Here is a 26,852-nt window from a genome sequence, read left to right on the forward strand (position 1 = left end):
GTTTATGAATTTCTTATTATACAGAACTGCACACAGCTTGGGTTCAAATAATCATTACATTTATTTCAGACAAATTGTTTACAATGCTTAGGAAAGATAAGACCAGTGAGCTGTCACCATTGTTTATCTTCAGTTGAAGCAGACAGACATTACTGTCATACATGGAAGCTGAATCCCTTTAATAACTAGTCCTTTTTTTCATCTGGGTCAGATCTAGAACTGAAGATTTAGGGAGAAAATTTCCACCTTGCTGTGAGAAAAGTTTTGGAATATCAATGGTATTATGAATAATGTTATGCCTGGGTTTTAAAATATGTAGCAGAAAGAAGTGAAACCAACAATTTAAGTTCAGTTAAAAAGTTATTTATTTCTTTAAGCAGCATAATTTGTTTAATTTTGTATCAAAACTAGATATAGACTTATCAGTCAAACCCAACACACTATTATTCAGAATTTCCTTTTCACTTAATACTGAATTAAAATATTCTTTATTCCTTAAATCCCATATAATTCTAAATGTCCTATCACAGGTACAAAAATATTGAATGTTTCAAATGAATACCAATAGTGAGATATGGGAAAGACGGCATGTCAACCTTATCACATAGTTGAAAACATCTTTCCTGCGTATTTTTGTTACACATTAATTTTATTTTTGACTGAGTAGATTCAAGATTAGTCATTTCTACTTCACAAGCCTTTGACAACTTATATCTGAAATCAAGAAAAATAATCATTTGGATCTTCATTTGAAAGAAGTTTCTCTTTTAATGATGTAAATGGTCTAAAACCATTTCAAAAGAGATAAATCCCAATGATTTTTTAAATTGTTTCCTGGCAGCTAACAACAGCAAATGAATACCCTCATCCCAGCCCTTTCCTGCATCAAAGAAGAATAATTATGTTATTCTCTTTGAGAAGCAGATTTAATACCATTCATGATTTCTCAGAGGTGTGAAATTTCAATTTATGCCAGTAACAACGAAAATGTCAAAGTTAAAATTTTAAAGACAATTTGTAGTATCTCGGACATGTTTTTAAGAAATTCAGATCCTGGACAAGCCCCCAATTTCTTTTTTAATCAGATCTTAAAATATGTAAAATAAAAAGTGAAAGCAACAATTTAAGTAAAATCAGCAAGATATTTCTTTGCTGTTCAAAGTGAAACCTCAGGAGACACTTAACAGTATTGTTAATTAAAGCCAAATAATCATGCAAGTCCTGTAACAAATCCAGTTATATAGAAAGTTCCAAATTAATTCCAATAGTTTTGAATGTTCTGATGAACCACAATAATGCAATCCAGAATGTCTTTCAGTGAATTTGGGACCCCGAGTGGCCGAGTGGTCTAAAGCGCTCACCGTTCTGGATCACTGCCGTCTCACCTCTGTCTGTGTGAGTTTGAGTCCAAGGCTCGGCTAGAGTGGGTACGTGGGAAAGCCTGCCAGTAGCTTTCCATGGGTCGGTGGTTCTTCCCTGGGTTTTCCAGGGTTCTTCCTCCACCAGTTATACTGGCTGCCATGTATAGCCTATCTTGTGCTGAAAAATGGCGTTAAACCCTAGAACAAAAACAACAACTTTCAGTGAATTCGCAATAATCCAAAATGGTGTGTCAGCCTGATTGTCAGTAAGCACTTTAGGAATTCCAATGAATAATTTAAATAAGTAGTTCCTCTCAAATTATGAGAGACAAACTGATCCGAAACAGGAATGAATTGTTTGTGTATCAAATCCATATTTATACACATTTCATTTGACCTGTAATGTAATAGCATGTGAAGATTTCCAATGGATAAACCTAATCTAACTGTAAACACCATGAAGAAATCTTAAGCATATGTTATAAATCAAATATAAATAACAATATTTATACACCTGTTAGCAAGAATCTCACAGCCATGTGTTATACTCTACTTGCATTGATAATTTTGACTCGAACTGTAAATATCCATAGCACGTTCTCATTGAGATTAGGAATTGTGGTTTAAATGTCAGTGCTGTGGAATGGCAGTTCGAATATCAGTGCAGTGTCATGTATATACTGTAATTCTTCCAAGATACCAACTTAATAGTTGGTAAATCCCAACAGTTTAAGAATATGAGCCAGGTTTTATTTCAGAAAACCATTTTATGTTATAGCCCCAACCCCATAACAAATGTTCAAGTGTTCGTAATCAGTGGTTATTTTAGGTCCAGAGGTTATGGGATGGTTTGTTTTATGCCCATCATTCATCACTCCATCTATTAGCACAAGATTATTGTTGCAACGTCTCCTAAACTACTTAGAGGATTGCCATGAAACATAACACGCACACACACACACATACACGCATTCCTCCCAAGGTCTAGTTGTTTCTAAATGGCAAAACGAACATAGGGCCCTCGTGATGTACAGTATGTCAGCTGCACAGACACTCCTGGAGATCGTGTTATTGCTAAACTCCTTCTTCATGCAAGATCATGTTGGAATGGAGTTGTCACAATAAGACATTTTATGATGTCTGTTTGGTCCTAAATAAATTCGGTGCAGCCAGCTTGAAAATCATGTTGATGCTCATCAGTGGAAGGTCATATTGGGTTTTGCCATAAGACTTCTTAAGATGTCTGGCAGGTTTTCTATGAACGTAGTTTGGATCTGACCACCAATATTGCCAAATTAATGTCTGCTTTAAAGTCTTGTTATTCTTTTCAGATGGATGGTCAAATTGACGTGTAATTACTGAAAGACCTTCTATTTATTCCAAAACAAAAATGGTGCAGATTCGACATTCAATGTAGCTGCCATAGCAGCCATCTTTAAAACTGTGTTGTCACTATTTTTTTCTAAACAGAAAGTCATATTGACGTGGTTTTCACCAGAAGATTTCAGTTGATATCTGGTGAGTCTTTAATGAAAAATATGTTGATCTTACATCCAATATGGCTGCCATGTTGGTCATGTTGAAAATCTTATAGCTTTTCATCCTAGCTGGATGATTAAATTGACATTGAGTTGTCACCAAAAGACTACTTATGATTCGCTGTGATCCCAGTAGAAATTGGTGCCAATGTGACATTCAACATAGATGATATGGTGATGATCTTGTAATCGCTGCTCTTGAATAGATAGTTATATTGACATGTTTTTCCCCCACCCGAGACCTTCTGTTGACGTCTGGTTGGTCCTTAATGAAAACGTTGCATGTTGCTGGCGTAGCTACTAATTTGAAAATCTTGTTATAGCTCAAGAATATCTGAGATTTTTTTCAGTATTCTGCAGTTTAATTGTGGTCTTATCATGGATTCCTGGAATTTATTTCAGCCACTAGATTGTCAGACCATTTGAGGGACTCTTTGTTAAATACAGGATGAAATGGATACAGAGACAGATGTGGGAGTTGGGGTGTAATCATTTGTGTCACATGTTCTTGTGTAATCAAATCAAGGACTAAATCAACTCTATTTTAATTCATATTTTTGTCATATCCCATTATGAAAATTGGTGGGGGGGGCATAGTTTGACATTGCTGTCATATATTTTAGACTACAGTGTACTTAGATTATTATATAATCATTGGTTTCCACACATTTTTTGTAGATATCACCTTGTACAAGATATTTTGGCCCCAAATGATATGCAAAAGTGTGTAAGGCATTGTAACAATGCTTTTGTTTTTAACAGTAGTGATGACAGCCATATCTTCGGGCAATCATGTGTGGACAGGTCATTGGGATCAAACTTGGGGTCAGGTTAGGTCCACCTGTCTGATGATAAACCAGGCAGCTCACCTGTACAGGAACCTTCTTATTCTCACAACGCGTTGTGTCTTAACTGCCATATTTTATTTTGAAGTACAGTTTGCTTGACCAAGCAACAAATTAGTCAGGCAAAGACATAGTACTGTTTGCTTGACACAACAAATTAGTCTGGCAAAGTCATAGTATAGATTGCCAGACCAAACAGCAGATTGGTCTGAGCAGCATTTATTCCAGGGCCCTTACCAGGTCAAAATGTGAATTCAGTTAGGAAAAGGTGGTTGCAGATACCCTCAAAAATTCAAACACTTATTATTATCATTGGCACTTGAGTCTTGGATTTATTAATTTCTACAATACATGTTAAATTTTCCAGCATTATATGCTTGGAATTAGTCATTTTATAGTACATCATGGTTTTGTACATTGTCTACTCTTTAAAACATGGTCATTTTAGAGTACATCATGGTTTTGTACAGTGTCTACTCTTTAAAACATGGCCATTTTAGAGGACAATGACACTGTACTAATATTACTAAAGAGTGAATTATTTAATTTATACTAGAAAAGGGAATATTGCTGACATTTATAAATCCATGACCTCATTGCGTTGGGATATTTCTAGAGTGCAGTCTTTCTCACATAGCATGATCAGCAGGCAGTCAGGTAACATTGTCAAAATGAGGGGGTTGGAATTTTTTCCCTCATGGTTGTTGTTGTTATTGTTATATGGTCTAATGCCATTTTTCAGCACAAGATAGGCTATACATGGTGGTCAGTATCAATGATGGAGGAAGAAGCCAGAAAACCCCAGAAAGAACCACCGACCCACGAGAGGCTACTGGCAAGCTTTCTCATGTACCCACATTGGCTGAGCCTGAGACTTGAACCCAGACAGACAGAGGTGAGACGACAGTGATCCATAACGGTGAGTGCTTTAGATCACTCGGGGCTCCCTTCCCTCATGGTAAAAACAATCATATAAAATAACATCAAATGCTTACCCTCATTTTAAAACCAATGCAGCAGGAAACACCCAGATTTTTTCTTCTTGTCCTATCATTGAATAAATATGGTGTGTTACCAGTTAAGGGGATTATTATTGAATAAATATGGTGTGTTACCAGTTAAGGGGATTATCACTGAATCAGAGATGGAACTTTTCCAGTTTAGTTGGAAATCCATTTTTTAAAAAAGCAGAATGATTTTTCTTTTTTAACTAACATTTCCTATGGAATTTTCTGTTTTTTTTAAATAAATTTTAATATTTTGTGTTGGATATTATTTGAGTATGAATGAAAAAAAAAAACATAAGACACATGACACCATATACTGGAAGTTGCCCATGCAAGTGGGAATTTTTCATGGTTTTATTATATCTTTGTGCATGTTGTTGCCATTTCGACTAATGTCTCTCTCAGTTTAGTTCAAAATAATTTCATGGCTTCTACAGAATTTAAATTCTTTTAACAAGGGAAATGCATCTATATCATTAAATATGACCTGTAAGTAAAAATTATTTCAAATAGAGATGGTTAGAACAAGAAGTTAACAATAAGGATTTGTTTTCTCAGAATATATTTGGAAATTGGAGGATGCATGATAAAAGTTTCTGCTTTTACTTTTGAGGTTGCTTCCATGCCCTGTTAAATAAATACAGTATCTTACCAGTTAAGGGTTTTATTACTGAATACATATGGTATATTGCCAGTTAAAGGGTTTATTATTTTAAAAAAATTGATGTCTTACCATTAATTAGAGGTTGGTCATTGAATAAATACATTATGTTACCAGTTATGGGGTTGGTCATTGAATAAATATGGTATGTTGCCATTTATGGGGTTGGTCATTTAATAAACATGGTATGTTACCATTTAAGGGGTTGGTCATTGAATAAATATGGTATGTTACCATTTAAGGGGTTGGTCATTTAATAAATATAGTATGTTGCTAGTGAAGTATGAAATAATTGGAGTGCCCTAAATTCTGCTTAGGAAAACTTGACCTTTACACCTGGGAGTAATTTGTTGTTCAAGGATAGTGGTCACTGATCTAGTGACTCATCATGACATGTTTTATTTTGAATTGTAGGTCTTGTAACCCTCAGTAATATCTATAGACAACTGTTAAAAGTGGAAATACAGTAAATCCTGTTTTAAGAGACCACCTCTTTTATTTTTTGGTTATATAGTGTTGTGGTCTGCTATGAAGTTCTATTAATTCTCATCATATGCAGCACATATATATGAACCATAAAAGTTCACAGGTTGTTTGCTGCTCACAGATGATATCTTTGCAGATTTGAAGAAAAAAAACAATATTTACAGTTACATTTTGGATTAAGACGTTCTTGCACTATTGTTATTCCCCCCTGGTACATTGTCATATTAGCATTCAGTTTTTACCACAAGGTAGTCTTGTTATGTCTCATTAGACCTATATAAAAGTGGTGTTGATCTGAAATCCAATATGAACACCATGGCTGCTATTGATCACTTGTTACCGCTATTCTTCCTCATCAATGAACATGGTGTTCACACTAGAAAGTCGTATTGGCATCGTGTTTATGCTAGAAAGTCATATCAATATTATATTAACACTAGAAAGTCATGTCATCATATGGTTTATGCTAGAAAGCCATATCAATGTGGGGTTTACACTAGAAAGTCATACAGACATGATTTTTCTCCATTTTAAAGCGGAATTCCACTTTTGTCCTGACTTGAGTCAGATTTTTTCTGAGTCATATCAGCATCGGTGTAAGGGGTTGTTTCTGGTGGGTGTCCCGCTTAATTTGGTTTTCGTTATCTAGGGGTTGACCGCCCTCAATGTTATTGCCCGGTTCAAGTAAGTATAAATATAAGTGGTGAAACTTATAGGTGAAATAGAGATCTGAGCAGATATATAGAACAAACCAACACGAGCCCCCGTACATGTAAACAAACAATTTAATCAATTACATAAAACAATGGTAAGAATTCATTACATCAGGAATATACTCTGCTTTTAGAAATTAAACTTTCACTGGATTACCAAGAAACACAAATAGATTTAAATAAAATAGCCGATCTGTTTACATATCAACATGAGCCTTAAACTAGAAAGTCATATCAACATGAGCCTTACGCTAGAAAGTCATATCAACATGAGCCTTACACTAGAAAGTCATATCAACATGAGCCTTAAACTAGAAAGTCATATCAACATGAGCCTTACACTAGAAAGTCATATCAACATGAGCCTTACACTAGAGAGTCATATCAACATGAGCCTTACACTAGAGAGTCATATCAACATGAGCCTTACACTAGAGAGTCATATCAACATGAGCCTTACACTAGAAAGTCATATCAACATGAGCCTTACACTAGAAAGTCATATCAACATGAGCCTTGCACTAGAAAGTCATATCAACATGAGCCTTACACTAGAAAATCATATCAACATGAGCCTTACACTAGAGAGTCATATCAACATGAGCCTTACACTAGAAAGTCATATCAACATGAGCCTTACACTAGAAAGTCATATCAGCATGAGCCTTACACTAGAAGGTCATATCAGCATGAGCCTTACACTAGAAAATCATATCAACATGAGCCTTACACTAGAAAGTCATATCAACATGAGCCTTACACTAGAAAGTCATATCAGCATGAGCCTTAAACTAGAAAGTCATATCAGCATGAGCCTTACACTAGAAAGTCATATCAACATGAGCCTTGCACTAGAGAGTCATATCAACATGAGCCTTACACTAGAGAGTCATATCAACATGAGCCTTACACTAGAAATATCAACATGAGCCGTACACTAGAAAATCATATCAACATGAGCCTTAACTAGAAAGTCATATCAACATGAGCCTTACACTAGAGAGTCATATCAACATGAGCCTTACACTAGAGTCATATCAACATGAGCCTTACACTAGAGAGTCATATCAACATGAGCCTTACACTAGAGAGTCATATCAACATGAGCCTTACACTAGAAAGTCATATCAGCATGAGCCTTACACTAGAAAGTCATATCAACATGAGCCTTACACCAGAGAGTCATATCAACATGAGCCTTACACTAGAGAGTCATATCAACATGAGCCTTACACTAGAAAGTCATATCAACATGAGCCTTACACTAGAAAGTCATATCAACATGAGCCTTACACTATAAAGTCATATCAACATGAGCCTTACACTAGAGAGTCATATCAGCATGAGCCTTACACTAGAAAGTCATATCAACATGAGCCTTACACTAGAGAGTCATATCAACATGAGCCTTACACTAGAAAGTCATATCAACATGGGGTTTACACTAGAAAGTCATTGCTATGTATATTTGGTTTAATTGTATTTGGTTTAATATATATATTTATTTCAATATAATTGCAATGCCAGTAGCTGGTAAAAGAAAGTAACATTTCCATTGGTCAGAATGTTACCATGTGATCAAAATGAATTGCGTTTATTTCTGTATGAACTGTAAGGAGAATGACTTTTCTAATAATACCCACTTCTGTAAATAGATTCACGTGTACAGCATAAGAAAAATACTGCCAGTGAAGGGCAATCCCAAGTGTTATAAATAGCTACGTAACAGATACCCCAAACATGTATTACTACACTCAGTTAAGATTTCTGGTTTTTAATAATGCAAACAAAATAACGGATAATTGAAATTCAGGCATTATTTGCTGTGAGTCGGCAACTGACAGTTTATACCACGATAAACTAGAAAAAATGTTAAACTCTTAATTAATTGTTTGTCAGTTTTAAATTTGTTTATTTTTCATTACATGATAATGTAATGTAAATTTATTCACTAGAGATGATACTTTCTTCAGAAAATAGTTTGGCCTTGACTGTTAGTTTATAAACACTAGGTGTTGATCTAAATCCTGACCTTGTTTAAAAATTTGCAGCAACCATCGTAAAAAATTTCTATTTTATTTTAAAATGAATGGTTTTTGTCAGGGTCACACTGGGTAAACGTGATCTGTAACAAGTACTTGCTTCTATAATCTTCAAGAAGATGATCTCGTGACACTTGTGCACTTTAGAAAGACCATTTAATCCATGTTTTGGAGAATTAATCTCAGTAGAAACTGGCTGTTAAACTGTTGTATGTTGTGCTGTTTGGAGTTATTTCAAATTTCTTGGATTCAAAAGGATTGATTCCATCATTTTTCTGGAAAATATGTGTGCTTATGTAATATTGTGGAACAAGGACAGTTTTTTATGAAAAAATTATTCAGGTATTAGAAACAGGAGTGATAATTCTTGTTTCTACAAGGAACTGTACACTTCAACACTATTGTTTGCAGCTAACATCATCATCTTCCATCTTGGATTTTTTGTCTGGATTCAGATGTGAAATCTGTAAAACATTTTGTTATTAGGACTATTAAAATATTATTCTTGGATTACTTTTGGATTTGATTCTATAAAACCATAAGTTCATATTTTTTCATTTTTACAGAATTTTTTCAGGGAAGTAAATTATTGTATATTTTTCAAAGCCTGTTGTTTTCACTCTTTCTTGTGTTACTGTTTATTCGAGCCTAAACAAGTGACAAAAGAGTCATGTCAACACGGATCTTACACAAGAAAATGATGTCATCATGGAGTTTACACTAAAAAATCATACTGACATGGAGTTGTCACCATCCTATGATATCTACTGGGTCTTAAGCAAAATGGTGCTGATCTGAATGTCAAAATGGCCACCAAGAAATAAAATGGCTTCAAGTTCTACCCTAGACACTAGGACCAACTTAGATCATGGCTTAAGGAATGCACCTATCTGTTTTCACTAATTGGGCCAAAGATCAAGGTTACAAATAGTGAAAGGGTCCCAGAGTGGTCTGAAGAACTCACCATTACAAATCACTGCCATCTCACCTCTGCTGTGAGGGTCCGAGTCTTGGGCTTGGCCATTGTGGGTATGTGAGACTGCTTGCCAGTAACTTCTCAGGGGTCAGTGGTTCTTTCTGGTGTTTTCCAGGGTTCTTTCTCTACCATTTATACTGGATGCCATGTATAGCCTATCTTGTGCTGAAAAATGGCATTAAACCCAACAACAACTAATAGTGAAAGGAGAAAAATGGTTTTCTCACAATGCCTGGACATAACAGGCATATAATTCACCATTTACAATACTCTCTTCAAAAGTTTCTCAGCTGGAACAAGACATTTTATGCTGGAATTTTAACCCAACATATACTGGAAAGTATCATAAACCAGTTTATGTGAATACTGTAAGCTGAATTGCAGGTAACCCTCTCCCATTCCGCAGCATCGTTAGTTTTCATACATGAAGTCATTGTCTCTTTTCTTGCTCTTTCTTAAAAAGGACAAGTATCCAATTATCATCTTTGAATTCAAATGATTTTGCCTCTTCAAGGACTTTTTGGAAAACTGACAAATTGACCCTGATTACTTTTAATGATAATTTAAAATAAGGTCATGAAAAGATACATACGTTGATATGGTTTTCAGTTTGACATTCTTGCTTAATTTAAAGTAAACTTTTCGACTAGTTTGCACTGGTTACTGTAACGAGTGAAAAGTACACATATATCAAAATCATAAACTGAGTAAGAAACTGAAACCCTGCTCATGACCTGGTTCTACACTTCTTTTGACAGTTCTAATAGTAAAACTAGACTCGTGACCTGGTTCTGTACTCTTCTCTTGATGGTTGTAATGGTAAAACTAGACTCATCCATGTTAGTTGATAGCATGCAACTTTTGGAATAAAATTTCCTAATTAGCAATTACAACATTCAGGGTGGCAATCATCCAGTGGAGTGGGTATCAAATGGGAAATGTTTGTAAAAGTACAAGCTTCTTTAGTTTCAACCATGTTTACCTAAATAAAACTTGCTTTTGTCATTGAAATGAAGTAAAGTGAACTGGTAAATATTAGACTTGAATGATGTACAGTTTATGGAGGAGACGTTTCATTCTAAATCTCAAATGCTTAGGAATTATACTTATGCTATCTTTGAGAGGTCGTGCTTGCTTTGTATCAATTTAAAGACTGCTTTATTTACTGTATTTACTAAAAGGTCTTATTTGATAAATAGTAATATCAGTCATTCTGCAAATTTTCAGTAGATGATGGCCCATTGTTTGGGACACACTGTACAGGGATTGGTCATGAATGCATACATGTATCAAAATAACAATGTCTCCCAGTTTTGACAGTGATTGGACCTTAATGACTGGAAAAGTGTTCAAGCTACATTAAAAATCCAAATCACAGACGCATATCATTACATAATACACTTGTACCTTTGCATGTCACACAAAATGTATCTTTCCATGACATGCTTTACATGTCACATATATTTACATTATTTTTCATTCTTTGGGTGAACTGATATCCATTTTATTTAACAAAAATCTGTTGAAAACCAAAAGGTTGGAGAAGGGAGACAATGGTCATTTCAAAACTGGTTTGAGTGAGTACCCCCTTGTACTGCTACTAGACTCCAAGCCATGAAAGATGTTTTCTATTGCAGGGTTGGATATTTTTTTAGTTTTGAACTGGCAGAAACTGGTAATGATAGATAGTTAATATTTTTATGACACGGGGACGAGTTTAAAAAAAGAAAACTTTTCAGACTTTTTGGGAGAGTTGGGATTCGGAAATTGCATAAAAATGCATATTTTCTTCCAGAATACTTCATTTAAAATTAGCGTAATATTTAATTGCACACTTCCTTATTTTTGATTCCTTTGATATACCATGACTTAAGAGTTACCGTAGTATGTGATGATAACTAATGACTGGTAAAGTCTGGTCATTTAGGTGCTTGCGTAAGTTATGTCACTAGTCAGGCAGTCAGTTGTCAATGGCATGATGGGCCATTGTCCCCAGTATGCAACTGCTGTTTGCATGATGTATTTGAATATCATAAAATGGAGATCAAAGTCTCTTAAATATTAGGAATTTGTGTGTATTGATCCATGACAAATATCAGATATACATCACCATTATGTTTAATAGATACCTTGTATTTATGAATAGGTATTATATATGAGTATTTGTGAATAGGTGTTATGTATAATATTACAAGATTGTAGTAATGTAGTCCAGTTTGTGAAACTCCAGCTTGGGAAACAACAGTACATTTACAGCATTCATTGCTGGAATATTTTTGGTGTAAATACTCAAAATAATTTGGTATATTTTCTTAGTGCTAGTTTATTATTACAGTATTGAATTATGATTTGCTGTTTTGAGACAGTTGTTCATTTGTCAGGCTTGATTTGGACAGGAAATCAAAACTACTTTGGGAGTTTTAAAATGTTTGAACAGTAACTACAGAATTCTATAAGTTTACATAATGACTCTCCCAGTCTTATTTGTAACTTGTGTTTGAAAGAGGCCAGTGTAACTTGTGTTTGATAGAGGCCAGTGTAACTTGTTTTTGAAAGAGGCCAATGTAACTTGTGTTTGAAAGAGGCCATTAATTATGAAAGATATGTGATATAGATAATCACACTATTTTGATACACAGCAAACAAAAGGTATTGGAGAATATCTAGGATTTCTGTTTTGTGAGTGAATTGAAATTTGCTTTGGTTTTATATCTTGGAGCATGTTTAATGTTTAGAATATATTCATGGGTATCAAATGACAGTAGGCTGGTGTAAATTAATAGCTGTCAAACTCGACAAGAGTATAAATGGCTACAGGCCTGTATGGGATTAGTGTCATTTGGAGTAGAGAACAGTAGCAAATATTCTGACTTTTTTTAAAAAAAGTTGAAAAAGTTTTTTGCATATATGTTCAGAGACTGAGATTAAGTTATTACATTGACATGAGGACTTGACTAGGATATTCAGTTAATGACTTTATTTACTTTTAATATTGTCTACGTTTCCATTTTGAAAGTAACAGCTGGTTACATGCCAGTCATAGGAATTCAGCTTGGTTGGTTAAACACGTTTGCACCTTGTCATTTCTCTTAACATTTTTACTTGGTCAGTTATTCACAAGGAACATTTCAAAGAGAAGGACATGATAGATCTGCTAACTTTACATCGGAGTACAATTCAGCACTTTCATACAGTTCAGTCGTTTTAAATGTGCGTCAGCTGTGGGCAGGAGATGGAAATTATTAGACTTTAGGGCAGTAGGCCAGAGTACGAGAAAGAGGAAATTTCCACTTGTCAGTTTGTTACACCTCTTGTGCATTGTTATTGTAGTTCTCTTTCCATTTTGAGTGGGATCACGGGAACCAAATTTCCTGTTGATTAATTTTGCTTGAAGTGCCTGGTACTACTCTTTTTAAAAGTGGTTATAAATAGTACAGTATACACCAGTTACAGCTCGACACTTCATCAAGGACTATGTGAGGGTAGCTTTGTGTACCATGTAAAGAAGGGGAGAACACACATACACCCCCAAAAATACAATCAAATCTGCAACATTGAAAACAAAATTTTGGAGCCAAGTTATGATTCACTGTTTCCACCCAGGAGATTATTCAAACGGATGGAAAATGAGTGTAAAATATGATGTGAGGCCTCCTGGGTTTTTTAATAATGTTGTACAGAATGCGGCTCTAAATATTTCTCCATATGTCCATGGTGCCATAGGTCCATTTGGGGATGTTAATGTTTATACACCCAGTGGAATAAATATGAGAGAAACATATTTCTCTCCTAATGCGTCTGCAGATAACCACCATGTTGTACAGATGGCAGCTGACAAGTGGAGAGAAGCAGGAGGTTATGATCTTTCTTTGATTGCACAACATTCTCACGCTTTTGGGCAGCATTTTTATGGTGTAAGGAGGTATCCCATACCTGGACACAAACATGCTCGAAATATCAACAGCACACCTGACCCACCTGGGAGTGAGCATGACAACAATGTCAACAGCCAAAGAAAATTAAATACATTGAATTTGGAAGGGAGCAGGTTGGATCCCAAAATAACTCCCAGACAGAGGGAAAAGGAGGAAGGCTTTCATCAGAAGGACTTGGACCAGTCTAATCATGCCATGCTCAACTTGATACATCCAAGTCAGTCTGTTTACTTTAAGCACAAAGACACCAGTTTTTCAGGGATTTCTAAGGTAAGAGTACGTTTGTAAATTTAGATTAGAAATGGGGTTGATGCCCAATGATATCTGATATGTCAGATATTGTTGTATTACATGTACACTGAACTTTCTGGTATTGCAAACTTTACAAAAAAATCTTAATTTTTAGATTCATACTAATTAATGACATTTCAGTCCTAACTTATAGACTGTTTAGGTTTAGATTTTATTAAAATTTATCTGGGTTTGCATTTGATTTACATTTGTCTACTCTACCAACATAAGGTGAAGTATGTGAGAGTGAAGAAGGCCTTCTGATGGTTGGTATAAATCACATGTATGTCATTTTATCAGAAATGTTTTCTATTCCCATTTCATTTTTGAGGTTTTGTATTTCTTTGGTTTCATGATTTTGATCTTGTGTACAGGATCGTTAAAGTACTTTAGACTTTTTTGAATCGTGTTAAATGACCCTTGTGTGGTACACACTAAATATTTCAAGTCAACTCCAGTATGAAATAGATAGCACTTGAGATTCGGAGATTATTTAGCCAGGATACGGTTGAATTACATTTGCATGCATAAATACTGATGTTATGCCTCATAAATAAACAAACAAAAAAAAAACACACAGGTGATGATAAACATAAATCATTTTGATCTTTCATCATTTTCTAATAAATTTGCACTAAATGTACTTGTACACTAAATTGTTGTATTTGGAGGTAAACTTAGTCTAACATTCGACAGTTTGGTTAGATTTGGTTTCTTGTGTTGCCACACAGTTCAGTTGGATTTGGTTCGGTGTGTTGCCACACAGTAAAACAAGTTGGAGTTTAGTGCCTTTTTAAATGACACAATAAAAGCCAATTCTGTTTGATCCAGTAGTAGGATTTGAACCCACTCCATTTCAGTTAATAGTCTTGCATGCCAACCTCCAGTAGTAGGATTTGAACCCACTCCCTTTCAGTTAATAGTCTTAATGCCAACCTCCAGTAGTAGGATTTGAACCCACTCCCTTTCAGTTAATAGTCTTACATGCCAATCACTGTGCTGACTCAACGCTTGCCTCTAATAGTCCCCTCCAACTACACACAAGAGAGTGCTTCGGGTATATTTTATGCCCCACTAGATGTCCCATTCCATAGCAATATTTAGCATGTTCACATCACAATAATATTGAAGTTATTAACTTGGGCATATTAAATGGATCATGCTCAAGTTTGCACAGAAGTATTTTTCCAGTTTATACTTGAGTGAATGTAAAAAAAAAGGCCCTAGATCAATCCTTATTATTAAATTTTACATGAAATACAGGGAAAATAATAAAAATTATTTTAAAAGCAATAATGGAATTATAATAACCTTGTCTAACTGTATACATGTATGCAAATGAGAAATCAGTATCTGTAAATCGCATACAGCCAGTCAGAATTTGGCAATCAGTGGCATGGAAACAGACTTGCCCATTGTCATTTAGAATGGTGGTTTTAATTTGAAGCTCTTTAGGTGGCAGCTGTGTGTAAGCTTGAGCAGCAAATGCCCTAAAAGTTGTATCCTTCCACTGTGAGGCTGAGTATACACTGTCATAGTAGGTCATTGAGCAGGTGTCATCTTGCCAGTTACCCAAAATCAACATCATTGCATATTCTTATTTATTTCTAAGAGCTTACAGTAATGATCTGAAACTAAATTTGAATTATAAATGAATATTAGTGACAAATGCCTAAACGTATCATGGCCAAACTGCTTTTAATTGTTTCATGAGTACTTTTAATGTGTTGATGCATTTCATCAGTATTTTTAATGTGTTGATGTGTTGGGTTGTGCTTGAAATTGTACCTCTAATATCACAATGTAATGAACAAAGTTTTGTTTTCTTATGCTTAGATTCCCATTGATATGACCATTATAAAACAGGATGAACAACAAGTACTGTGCATTTACTATGCTCCATGGGCTGTACTGTGTATTTACTGTGCTCCATGGGCTGTACTGTGTATTTACTTTGCTCCACAGACTGTAGTTTGTATTTACTTTGCTCCACAGACTGTAATGTGTGGTTACTATGCTCCACAGACTACCGTGTATTTACTTTGCTCTATAACAGGTACTGTGTATTTACTGTGCTACATAGCCTGTACTGTGTATTTACTATGCTCCATAGCCTGTGCTGTGTATTTACTAAGCTCCATAGGCTGTACTGTGTATTTACTGTGATCCATAGCCTGTACTGTGTATTTACTATGCTCCATAGGCTGTACTGTGTATTTTCTGTGCTCAAAAGCCAGTACTGTGTGGTTACTATGCTCCACAGACTACTGTGTATTTACTGTGCTCCATAGGCTGTACTGTGTATTTAATATGCTCCATAGACTACTGTGTATTTACTGTGCTCCATAACCTGAGCTGTGTATTTACTATGCTCCATAGGCTGTACTGTGTATTTACTATGCTTCACAACAAATAATTTGTATTTACTATGCTCCATAGGCTTTAGTGTATTTACTATGCTTCACAACAAGTACTGTGTATTTACTATGCTCCATAGGCTGTACTGTGTATTTGCTATGCTCTGCTGGCTAAAATGGGCTTCATTGCATACCAGAGCACGCATGTATTGTAAATCACAAGAAGATAAATGTAAATCAAATTCTGTTCATCTTCTGTCCAAATATGAATGCCGTTTTATATGTGGTCACTTGCATCAGTAAAGAAGAATTGTATCTCAGATGTAGCATCTTCACTTGTTTAAGTTGAACCACTTTCTTCCACATGTTGATACATTTGCTAATAAAGATGCAGATGTTGTTAAAGTGCAACAGCTGTTGTTTACTTTGAGGGACCAAATAATGTGCTACATAGATATGTTGCTCTCTGATCATTTCCTAAACCCACAGAACCTAATATGTACTGCATCCATTTTGACTTCATTATATAAAAACTCCAGATACTGGCATTAGAATTGTTTATCAGCACCTGATATTGCCACACAGGAGTCTGTCATAACTGTCACTTGAGTTTTGTCAGTTGTCAACTTACCAGCTACATTGTTTAATTTATGTCAACATCCACACATGTTCAATGTATACATGTGCTTACCTGTACCCTATGTAGGTGTTCAGTGTATATATTTTCCTATCTATATCCATGAACATATTCAGTGTAGATATTTTCCTATCTATACCCAATATGACTACTCCAGTGGCCTAGTGGTTGGAGCATCCCCCTTGGATGCAGGAGGTCACAGGTTCGAACCCCAGCCAAGTCATACCAAAGACTTGTAAAAATGATACTAACAGGTGCCTCACTAGGTGATCAGCATTAGGAGATTAGTGTTGGGTATGGTTGGTCTGGTGTCAGGATAATGTGACTGGGTGGGACATCATGCTACATGTCTGGCATGATGCCCCCAGTGCTAGATATCGCTATGATATCACTATAAGCTGTCACATTGTAGGCATCATAATGAATTGGCTAACAATTGTTTAAAGCTACATAAAAATCCAAACAATATCTTCAGAAAACATATTTTTATTTAAATACCCCCCCCCATTAGTACTCTGCTTAGTTTGTCTCTTATTTCAATTGATGTGTCAACATTTGTAGCATGTTTCAGTATTCTTATTATTCATTAATGTTACTGCAGTGTATAATGATTAACACTGTTTAATATTACTCAGAGTACAATGTTACCAACGTTTCCTCTAAGCGAATGGTAGATGTGCACACTATGCGGGGTGCATTGTGCAAGCATTATGGTGACTTGAGCAAAATCTTTAGATCTTCGTCGATTGCGATGCACAGGGATGTCTGAGCAGCTGTGCGGCCACGCACGCTCATCTTAGAGGGAACATTGAATGTTATCACTGATTATTTAATATTACTCCAGTATATAGTGTTTAACACTAATATTTAAAGCCAGAGTGTAAGAATTCTTATTTCAGATGAAATAATTGATATTAGTCCAATAAGAAATTAATGTTTTTCTGTCTAACGTCGGATGAGGCAATTAGTAGGCACTGCACACATAAATGATTTGCATTTTTGACAATTTGTTCGGTGTGAAATGAGTACATCAGATATTGTTTGACATAATAAATAGAGCAATAATTTTGTTCAAAAAACCAACAAAAAAATCATGGCAGGAATGAAGTCACACTTAAAGGTCAACATACCTGAACACACTTAAATCTTGTTTGAAGTTTTGAACTGCTGTAACAGGTGTGTAGTGAAAGGTGAAATGGATCATGGCAGGTCGCATCAGAAATGTCATAAAACTGAATATTTTATTGGGGAAAAAATTAGATAAGTCGATGGAGAGTGATTTTGACATGGGAGTGGAATATTTATGAATAAAGTCAAATACACATAGAATGCCATAAATGGGAAATTTGTGTGATTTCTTATATTTATGTACTTTTGCAGTTGAATGGAAAATTTATAAATTTGACTTTCAAAAATTTAAGGAATATAAAACTTTGCCAAACATAAATTATTTCTTGCCATCAAATAAGAAACAAAATGTTTCCAAACTTTTAAATTCATGACAAATATATCCATTCAGGACATTTCTACATACATGTACTGTACATTTTGTGTGCATATGTATTTGTATGCAGATTCTAGATATATCTATGCCAACAAGCTTTGAGGCAAAAAGTTGTCAATAAATTGAGACTGAAGATTCAGTGTATTGTTGTCATGTTTATGTTTCTGGACATTTTAGTTGATGTTGCGCCAGTTTTCCATGATTTAACTGTGTCAAAAACTTTCCAGTATTCCAGGGATTTTAGCTGTTAAGATATTTCTGGTTGGTTTATTATTGAGCAGTGAAGCATTGTGTTTTTAGTTTTGCAGAATTATGGCTATCATGGTGAAGTTTTCCTACACGTCTTGTGATTGTTCATTTTGTGTATTGAATGTAGGCAGGTTTAGTTTATATAATAGTTGCCAGATCCGTCAAGTATCAAAAAGCCTGGTCTTCTTCCAGTCTCAGATAAAAATAAATATACCCATTGGATTGATTTTTGCATAATTCCAGTCTCAGACAAAAATAAATATGCCCATTGGATTGATTTTGCATACATCCAGTCTCAGACAAAAATAAATATGCCCATTGGATTGATTTTTGAATACTTCCAGTCTCAGACAAAAATAAATATGCCTATTGGATTGATCTTGCATGCATCCAGCCTCAGACAAAAATAAATATGCCCATTGGATTGATTTTTGAATACTTCCAGTCTCAGACAAAAATAAATATGCCTATTGGATTGATCTTGCATACATCCAGCCTCAGACAAAAATAAATATGCCCATTGGATTGATTTTTGAATACTTCCAGTCTCAGACAAAAATAAATATGCCTATTGGATTGATCTTGCATGCATCCAGCCTCAGACAAAAATAAATATGCCCATTGGATTGATTTTTGAATACTTCCAGTCTCAGACAAAAATAAATATGCCTATTGGATTGATCTTGCATACATCCAGCCTCAGACAAAAATAAATATGCCCATTGGATTGATTTTTGAATACTTCCAGTCTCAGACAAAAATAAATATGCCTATTGGATTGATCTTGCATACATCCAGTCTCAGATAAAAATAAATATGCCCATTGGTTGGATTTTTGAATACTTCCAGTCTTAGACAAAAATAAATATGCCATATTTATTGATTTTTGAGTACTTCCTGATTTTACAGCATAGTTACAAAGTTTATGTCTCTCCCACCTAAGTATTTTGAATTCAACAATTAAAAAAGTAGGAATTTAACATGGTAAGTAATATCTGCATGTTATTATTTCTTTAATTTGTTACTTCAATAGATGTCATATAAAATTATAAACTTTGTTTTTCAGTAGTGAGGCACTGAAAATAAACAATACAATTTAAGTAGCAATAAAATATAAAAAATTTCCAAGAATCTGATAGGCTCCATGTCTGCATTAAAGAGTGTCCCCAGTGGTATACTGCATGTCTATATAGTGATTATAGCCATATAAGAAAGGCAGTGATATAATGAGGGTATTTATAGTTATTATAGCCATATTAGAAGGCACTGATATACTGAGGGTATTTATTGTTATTATAGTCATATAAGAAGGTAGTTATATACTGAGGGTATTTAGTTATTATAGCCATATAAGAAGGTAGTTATATACTGAGGGTACTTATAGTGAGTATAGACACATAAAGCAGGTAGTGATATATTGGGGGTCTTTATAGTGAGTATAGCCACATTATAAGAAGGTAGTGGTATACTGGGATTTTTATACTTAGTATAACCACATTATAAGAAGGTAGAGGTATACTGGGATGTTTATACTGAGTATAGCCACATTATATTAAGAGCAGTTTTATACAGGGGGTCTTTATAGTGGGAATACCTGTGTTTTAAGAGAATCAATACAAAATGATTCCTTCCCCAAATGTTACGTTAATATTCAGCAGCAATGAATAATGATTAGTTATTCACATAAATTTTATTTTTTGATTTGAGAATTCTTCTGAAACTTATGTTGCAGGCACTGGCACTCATTTTTGTCATTTAAAAAGAAAAAACTACTGTCAACACCCACTCTCCTTCTACTAAAAACATAAGGTGATGTTCATAATGTCCATCACCCACTCATCTACCATGATGATTGCATTCTAATTGTCTTTATCCCAATGGCATGGTCAGCATGATGGAGACATTTTAAATGTGTTACTTATGTATATTGAAATACTTGACTCATTATTTGATGACCACTTTTACACATACACAAAAGTACTATGTTGATTCGTATCTTGTCTGCTTGAGTCTAATTTGATGGCTACACTTCCTTTGTACCATGCAGTGAAATGTTACATTGAATTCTGATTGGTAGTTATTGTTTGTTCCAGTTCAGGGTAAACAGTAACCACTGATCAGAACTTACTGTAGCTTATTCCCTGAAGAAAGTACTGGCAAAGCACGCGAGAAACTTCTTGCAGAAGTTACTATTAAATGATCTGTAATGTACTTAAATTGCACATGGGAAGCAAATTTGGAATGTCTCGTACTGAGATATTTAACCAGTGTCTGATCATGCCAACAGGATAAAAATAAACACAGAATTGGTGCAGGTGCATATTTCAACTGCTCAATTTTATCACCAGGCATAATTTGTTTTAATAGAAAGTGAGTGAGTGTTGTCATTATGTATTTTTTTTATACAAACAAAACAAATCACTGTGGGCACAGCAGTTTCTTGGGATTATGCTGAGGTACAATGCAGTGGATACTTTTTTTAGTGAGCATAGCCACATTATAAGAAGTGCAATGGTATACAGAGGGTCTTCATAGCCATTATAAAAAGGACAGTGGCATACTGAAGGTCTTTATAGTGAGATTACACAGTATGATAGTGCCATTAATATACTGAGGGTCTTTATAGTCGGAATAACATGTTATAAGAGTATCAGCAGTGTATTGTGGGAGTTGCTTTATTCTTAGTATAACACATTAAAGGAGACTAGAAATCAAAATTTTCCTTCTACGTATGTAATTCTCTACAGATTTTAATTCGACTGACATGTTTATAAATTAAATATCGTAAGCGGGTAGTGATTTTATTGCATGGAAGATACCACGATTCCGTAAATTGCCGAGTTTTTCCGAGTTTTAATGAGACGACAGATCACGTGGTACCGTGACGCAATACTAGCCAGTCCTCGAATACAAACATAAACATTGGCGAGCGAGGCAGACGGAAGGAGACCACATTTGGGTTGCACATTCAAAACTTGAATCTGCAGCCTGATATAATAGTTTATGTACTGTACTGGTCAGTGTTAAAAGAATTCTTTTAGGCACAGGCCCCGGGCTGGTGACTTAAATAAACTCAAGCCCTGACTGAAATTCCACAAGCCCGGACAGTTCATACCTGTCAACTCTCAAGCCGGGAGAAAAACCTCCTGATTTTGGGGGTATTTCCTCATCTACATCCCGATCTCGTAATATCTCTAAATTTTTCGCAGCTAAGTCCCGATAATTACATTATGTCTGTCAATTTTCATTTGTCAGAAGAAGAAAAAACCAACCCCAAACCGTTTATAAATAGATATAACGTACGCAATCCACAGTCTAAGCTGCCACACTGCAGACATCGTAGTGATATGACTGAAAAATTGTTAAAGCTACGTAAAAAATTCAAATCACACGTCTAAATCCGGCACTGGACGAAATAATTAATATCACACAACAGTTTTTTTTTTCTTCTTCAGTAAATAGAACGTGAAAATTAAACATTATTAAAGTAAATTTCAGATGTTTTTAAACAACTACAACAGTACTATAGCATAACAAAATTAAAAGAATACAGTTGTCACCAATTAGCTTAAATGAATGATCACTGTGAAATTTTCTCTGCAAACAAAAATCGCATCTCCATTTCCGCCAAAGAAACTCGGCCAGTTAACACCTGACATTCCGCGACCGTATATGTAAAGTTTAATTACCATAATTAAATTAAAAGGAATAAAACAAAATATACCATGCAGTATATGTGGCCCTAAAGAACTAATTCTGAATAAATATTTTGTTCAGCAAACAGTGTTACATGCATTAAGACTTAAACCTGAAGTCCATGGCATCGTAAGTAACAACAAAATATGCATCGTTTATTTTGGCAATCAATTGCTGGTGCTTACACACACACACACACACTGTCGAACAGGGTTTCTTTGAAGTATGTCCGAAGGGCAGTCCTTTTCACAAGATCAATGCAAGGATGGAGTATGTTCATCAGTCACATCGGCTTTATTGTGATGTGATGTGATTTTGATTTTTAACGTAGCTTTAACAATTTTTCAGTCATATCGCTACGATGTATGCAATGTGGCAGTTTATAGTGATGTCTAGCACTGGGGCATCATGCCGCAGACATGTAGCATGATGTCCCACTCAGTCACATTATCCTGACACCAGGCCGACCAGTCCTAACACTAACCTCTTAATGCTGAACGCCAAGCGAGGCAGCTGTTAGTACCATTTTTAAAGTCTTTCGTATGACTCGGCCGGGGATCGAACCCACGATCTCCGGCATCCGAGGCGGACGCTCTAACCACTAGGCCACCGGAACGGTCACATCGGCTTTATTGTTTGCGTACTTAAATCAAAACTTTAGCTATTTTGCAATTTAGCCAGAGCTGACCAGAATATGCAAAATGGGCTTGTCCTGGGGGAATAATAAGGCGTATCACATGGAGAAAAGGTACGTCCCATGGGCGCTCGCACATTGGGGCAAGGGGTTGGGTCAATAGTCCCCCCCCCCCCCAGTTTCTATTGTCAGCCATTTAATGTGAAACTTTGACCTCTTTTCTTTTAATCGCTGTTATTTAAACTGCCCAAGGAATAATTTTATATCAGTTCCAATCATTACAGATTACCGTTTATACATACTACATGTATACAATGATTTTTTTTTTAAATTTGTAATTTTTATAAGATTACTGAAAATTGTGTTTTCTCGAAACACGACAGGTTTAGAATATTATTTCTGGCAAAGCCTCCATTTGATTAAAATCAAATCTAAATTTCACCTTGGACAGTAGTGATTTGATTTAGATTGTGCCGTGTTAAGGCATGCATGTCAACATCTTGAAAATACATTTACTAATTTCACCAGCGCGATCAAAGTTTCCTCAGGCAAACAATTTTTGTTTCGACAAGCCTGACGGGCACCTCATTTTGAATACAGGATGGGCCGGAACTAAAACCAGAGGGACCCAGGGTATCGGGCTATCCGATTTATTTTTAGCACTGCTGGTGTAAATAAAAGATCTGTGAATTGATTGTTGCATTTTGTGGTCACTTACTCGGCCTTCTGCCTATTTTCGTAACTCACACATTTAACACTTTTCCCAGGATTTAAAATATTCAACGTTATGTCTGGAACAGAGCCAACTTTTTGTCTAAGCCTAGCACTTGCGTATCCTTGAGCTGCCATTTTTTCAGAATCCCTCTCGATACAGTTCTTTGAGAAATGTAACGAGCACATAGGACTGTATGGTGTTGCTTTGAAATCGACTCGTTTGTAATAATGTATCCATTCTTTCAGTATGCCTTTATCTTTCGGAAAAGAAAAAAAAATGTTGTCCACTGGCTTTTCTTAATGTTTTATTACACCCGTAAGCAACGCAAAACGATATTGTCTTTTACTCTGGCAACTCCCACTTGGGCTGCTGGAGTCGCTACTATGACGTCACATCCCGAAAGTAACCGAATAGGCGCGGAAATTTTGCATACGAGGTCACGGAAATTCAGCTCCTAGAAGATAGGCCAATATTTTAATATTGGCATTTCGGTCGCAAATGATACTTCAGAATAAGGTTTACTGCTATAGTACCTTTATTATTATCCAATATTTCCATTGGTTTCTGGTCTCCTTTAAGAGAGGGTCATCATTATATTGAGGGTTTAATAGTGAGGATACACTACAAAAATGATAGCATTATATTGAAGGTTTAATAGTGAGGATACACTATAAAATTACAGCTTTATATTGAGGGTTTAATAGTGAGGATACACTATAAAAATGACAGCATTATATTGAGGCTTGAATAGTGAGGATAGACAATATTAAAAATGACAGCATTATATTGAGGGTTTAATAGTGAGGATAGACCATATAAAAACAACACCATTATATTGAGGGTTTCATATTGAGAATACAGAATGACAGTGAAGACCTGTACTAAAAGAGGGGCTGTAGTTTAATTAACAGTAATTTATGGCATGTGTTGGTTTTTGTTTATCAATAATTGACATAGATGAACAATAATCTGTAGATTAGAAAACAGATACATAAGTTCACTTGTGATTTTTTTGTTTTTAGAAATAATACCTTCCACAAGTTGACCATTATGGCAACATTGCATGACAAAATTTAATCCTTAATACAAGATCAAATGGGAAGATTGTGATTACAGTTTGGAATGATTATTGTATAATAATTATTTGTGTTGGCCTTGATGTACCATTTGTAATATTTTTAAATATGTAATATATCCAAATTATATCACGAGTAAGTAACAATTACAATATAACCTTGCCGAGTGCATTATCATTCATTTCTCAATGAGGAATAAAGAAAATGTGGAAATAAACAAAAGAGTTCGTAGTGTTCATTATTTTGATGTTGGAGAAATATATTTTATGTCATATAATCATGATTTGATTTCAGAAAGTGTGTATATGTCTGAGCTCATATGACAATGTCATTAGAGTTTGTTTTACATGTCTTTTGAAGTGTACATGTTGTGGAGGTAAGTAGTTAGGTACTGCTCTTCCTTTCTTGGCAACCTTTTCTAGAATGGTCTGATCAAAGGGAGAAAACTTTTGTAATTTTTTTTGTTGAGTTTGGTAAATATAAAATTTTGAGGTGCTTGTGTACTTGTTTACCAGACCTGACAAAATAATGACACTTCAATAATGTAAACTTGTTTTGGATCAATCCCTGCTTGGAGTTTTTGTATTCATCTATAAAATTAACATTATAGTTTTTACCATTTGAACATTTAATTTGGGCTCCGAAGACTCACCAAATTGAAACATTCCCTTTCAAATTAATACTTGATTTATTCTGTATTCACATGACAACATACTGAGGGTAATTTTGAATTTGTTAAAAACTGTTTGTTACATGAAATAGGCTAGTGCAGTTGGAAGGCTTATGCATCATGGATACTATTCACTTAGCTACACTTTGTCACTCACTGTACATAATGGATATTATTCACTTAGCTACACTTTGTCACTCACTGTACATAATGGATATTATTCACTTAGCTACACTTTGTCACTCACAGCACATAATGGATATTATTCACTTAGCTACACTTTGTCACTCATTACATAATGGATATTATTCACTTAGCTTATTCCTGATTAGATGGTCATATCAAGATAGGGTTTTCACTGAATGACTTCTTATGATATCTAGTTGTTCCTAAAGGGAATCAGTGCCACTCTGGCATCCAAACTGGTCCACTGCAGGGGTCATATTGAAATTTTTGTTATTGCTGCTTCTGAATGAAAGTCATATTGACATTGGTTTTCACCAGAAGGCTTCTTATGATTTTTAGTTGGTCCTGAATGAAAATGGTACAACTTGTACATCCAGCATGGTCATCCCAGTTGTCATCTTGAAAATCTTGTCACTATTCCTCCTGAATGGATGGACATATCAACATAGGATTTTGGCTAAATGACTTCTTACTGCGTCCAGTTGCTCCTAAATGTAAGTGGTGATGTTCAGACATCTAATAGACCCATTACAGTGGCCATCTTAAAGAGTTTTAATCACTCCTCTGGAACATATGAACACAGGGTTTTTGTTGGTCATAAGTGGAATTGGTGCCAGTCTGCTGTCAAATATGGATACTGTAGAGGGCATCTTCAGAATCTTCTTGTCACTACTCCTTGCATGGTGTTTTAACTGAAAGACTTCTTATTATGTCTAGTTGGATTTACATGAAAGAGGTGCTATTCTGACTTCCTGTATGACCACCACAATGGCCAGCTTGAAAATCTTGTTAAAATTGCTTCTGTTAGATGACTGGTTTAATTGATGTTTTACTTTCATCAAAAGACCTCTTATAATGTCTGGTTAGTCTTAAGAGGAATTGGTGCCAATCTGGTATCCAATATGGCCACCAGGGCAGTCATCTTTAAAATCTTTTTATAGTTCCTCCTTCAGAAGGGAAAGTCATATCAACATGAGGTTTAAACTGAATACTTCTTTTTGTTCATAAATAAAAATGGTGCCAGTCTGATATCCAATAGGTACACCACAACAGCTAATTTGAAAATCTTGAGTGATATACAGGGTCATTTCTATAATTCTATTGAGTGATATACAGGGTCATTTCTAGCATTCTATTGAGTGATATACAGGGTCTTTTCTAGCATTCTATGGAGAGTTACACAGGGTCTTTTGAATTTTTCTAGCATTCTGTTGAGTGATATACAGGGTCATTTCTAGGATTCTTCTGAGCCATACACAGGGTCATTTCTAGG

At 35.1% G+C, this 26,852-nt stretch overlaps 1 protein-coding gene across 4 annotated transcripts in view; it reads left to right on the forward strand.

The window, feature by feature from the left end:
• The window catches only part of LOC149788551 (forkhead box protein P1-like), a 143,103-nt gene that overhangs the window by 8,950 nt on the left and 107,301 nt on the right, over positions 1 to 26,852 (forward strand). For 2 of the 4 annotated variants that reach the window (XM_089974578.1, XM_089974579.1), the window contains exon 1: positions 13,102 to 13,834. The exons of the other annotated variants lie outside the window; for them this stretch is intronic. In XM_089974578.1, coding sequence (XP_089830704.1) covers positions 13,211 to 13,834 — 624 coding nt within the window. In that variant the 5' untranslated portion in view covers positions 13,102 to 13,210. Of the gene's footprint in view, positions 1 to 13,101; positions 13,835 to 26,852 lie in introns of those variants that run through there. 4 annotated transcript variants of the gene reach the window in all.

This window comes from Sinohyriopsis cumingii, chromosome 11, assembly GCF_028554795.1.
Source record: "Sinohyriopsis cumingii isolate HCF-2022 chromosome 11, ASM2855479v2, whole genome shotgun sequence".
Lineage (NCBI taxonomy): Eukaryota > Metazoa > Mollusca > Bivalvia > Unionida > Unionidae > Sinohyriopsis > Sinohyriopsis cumingii.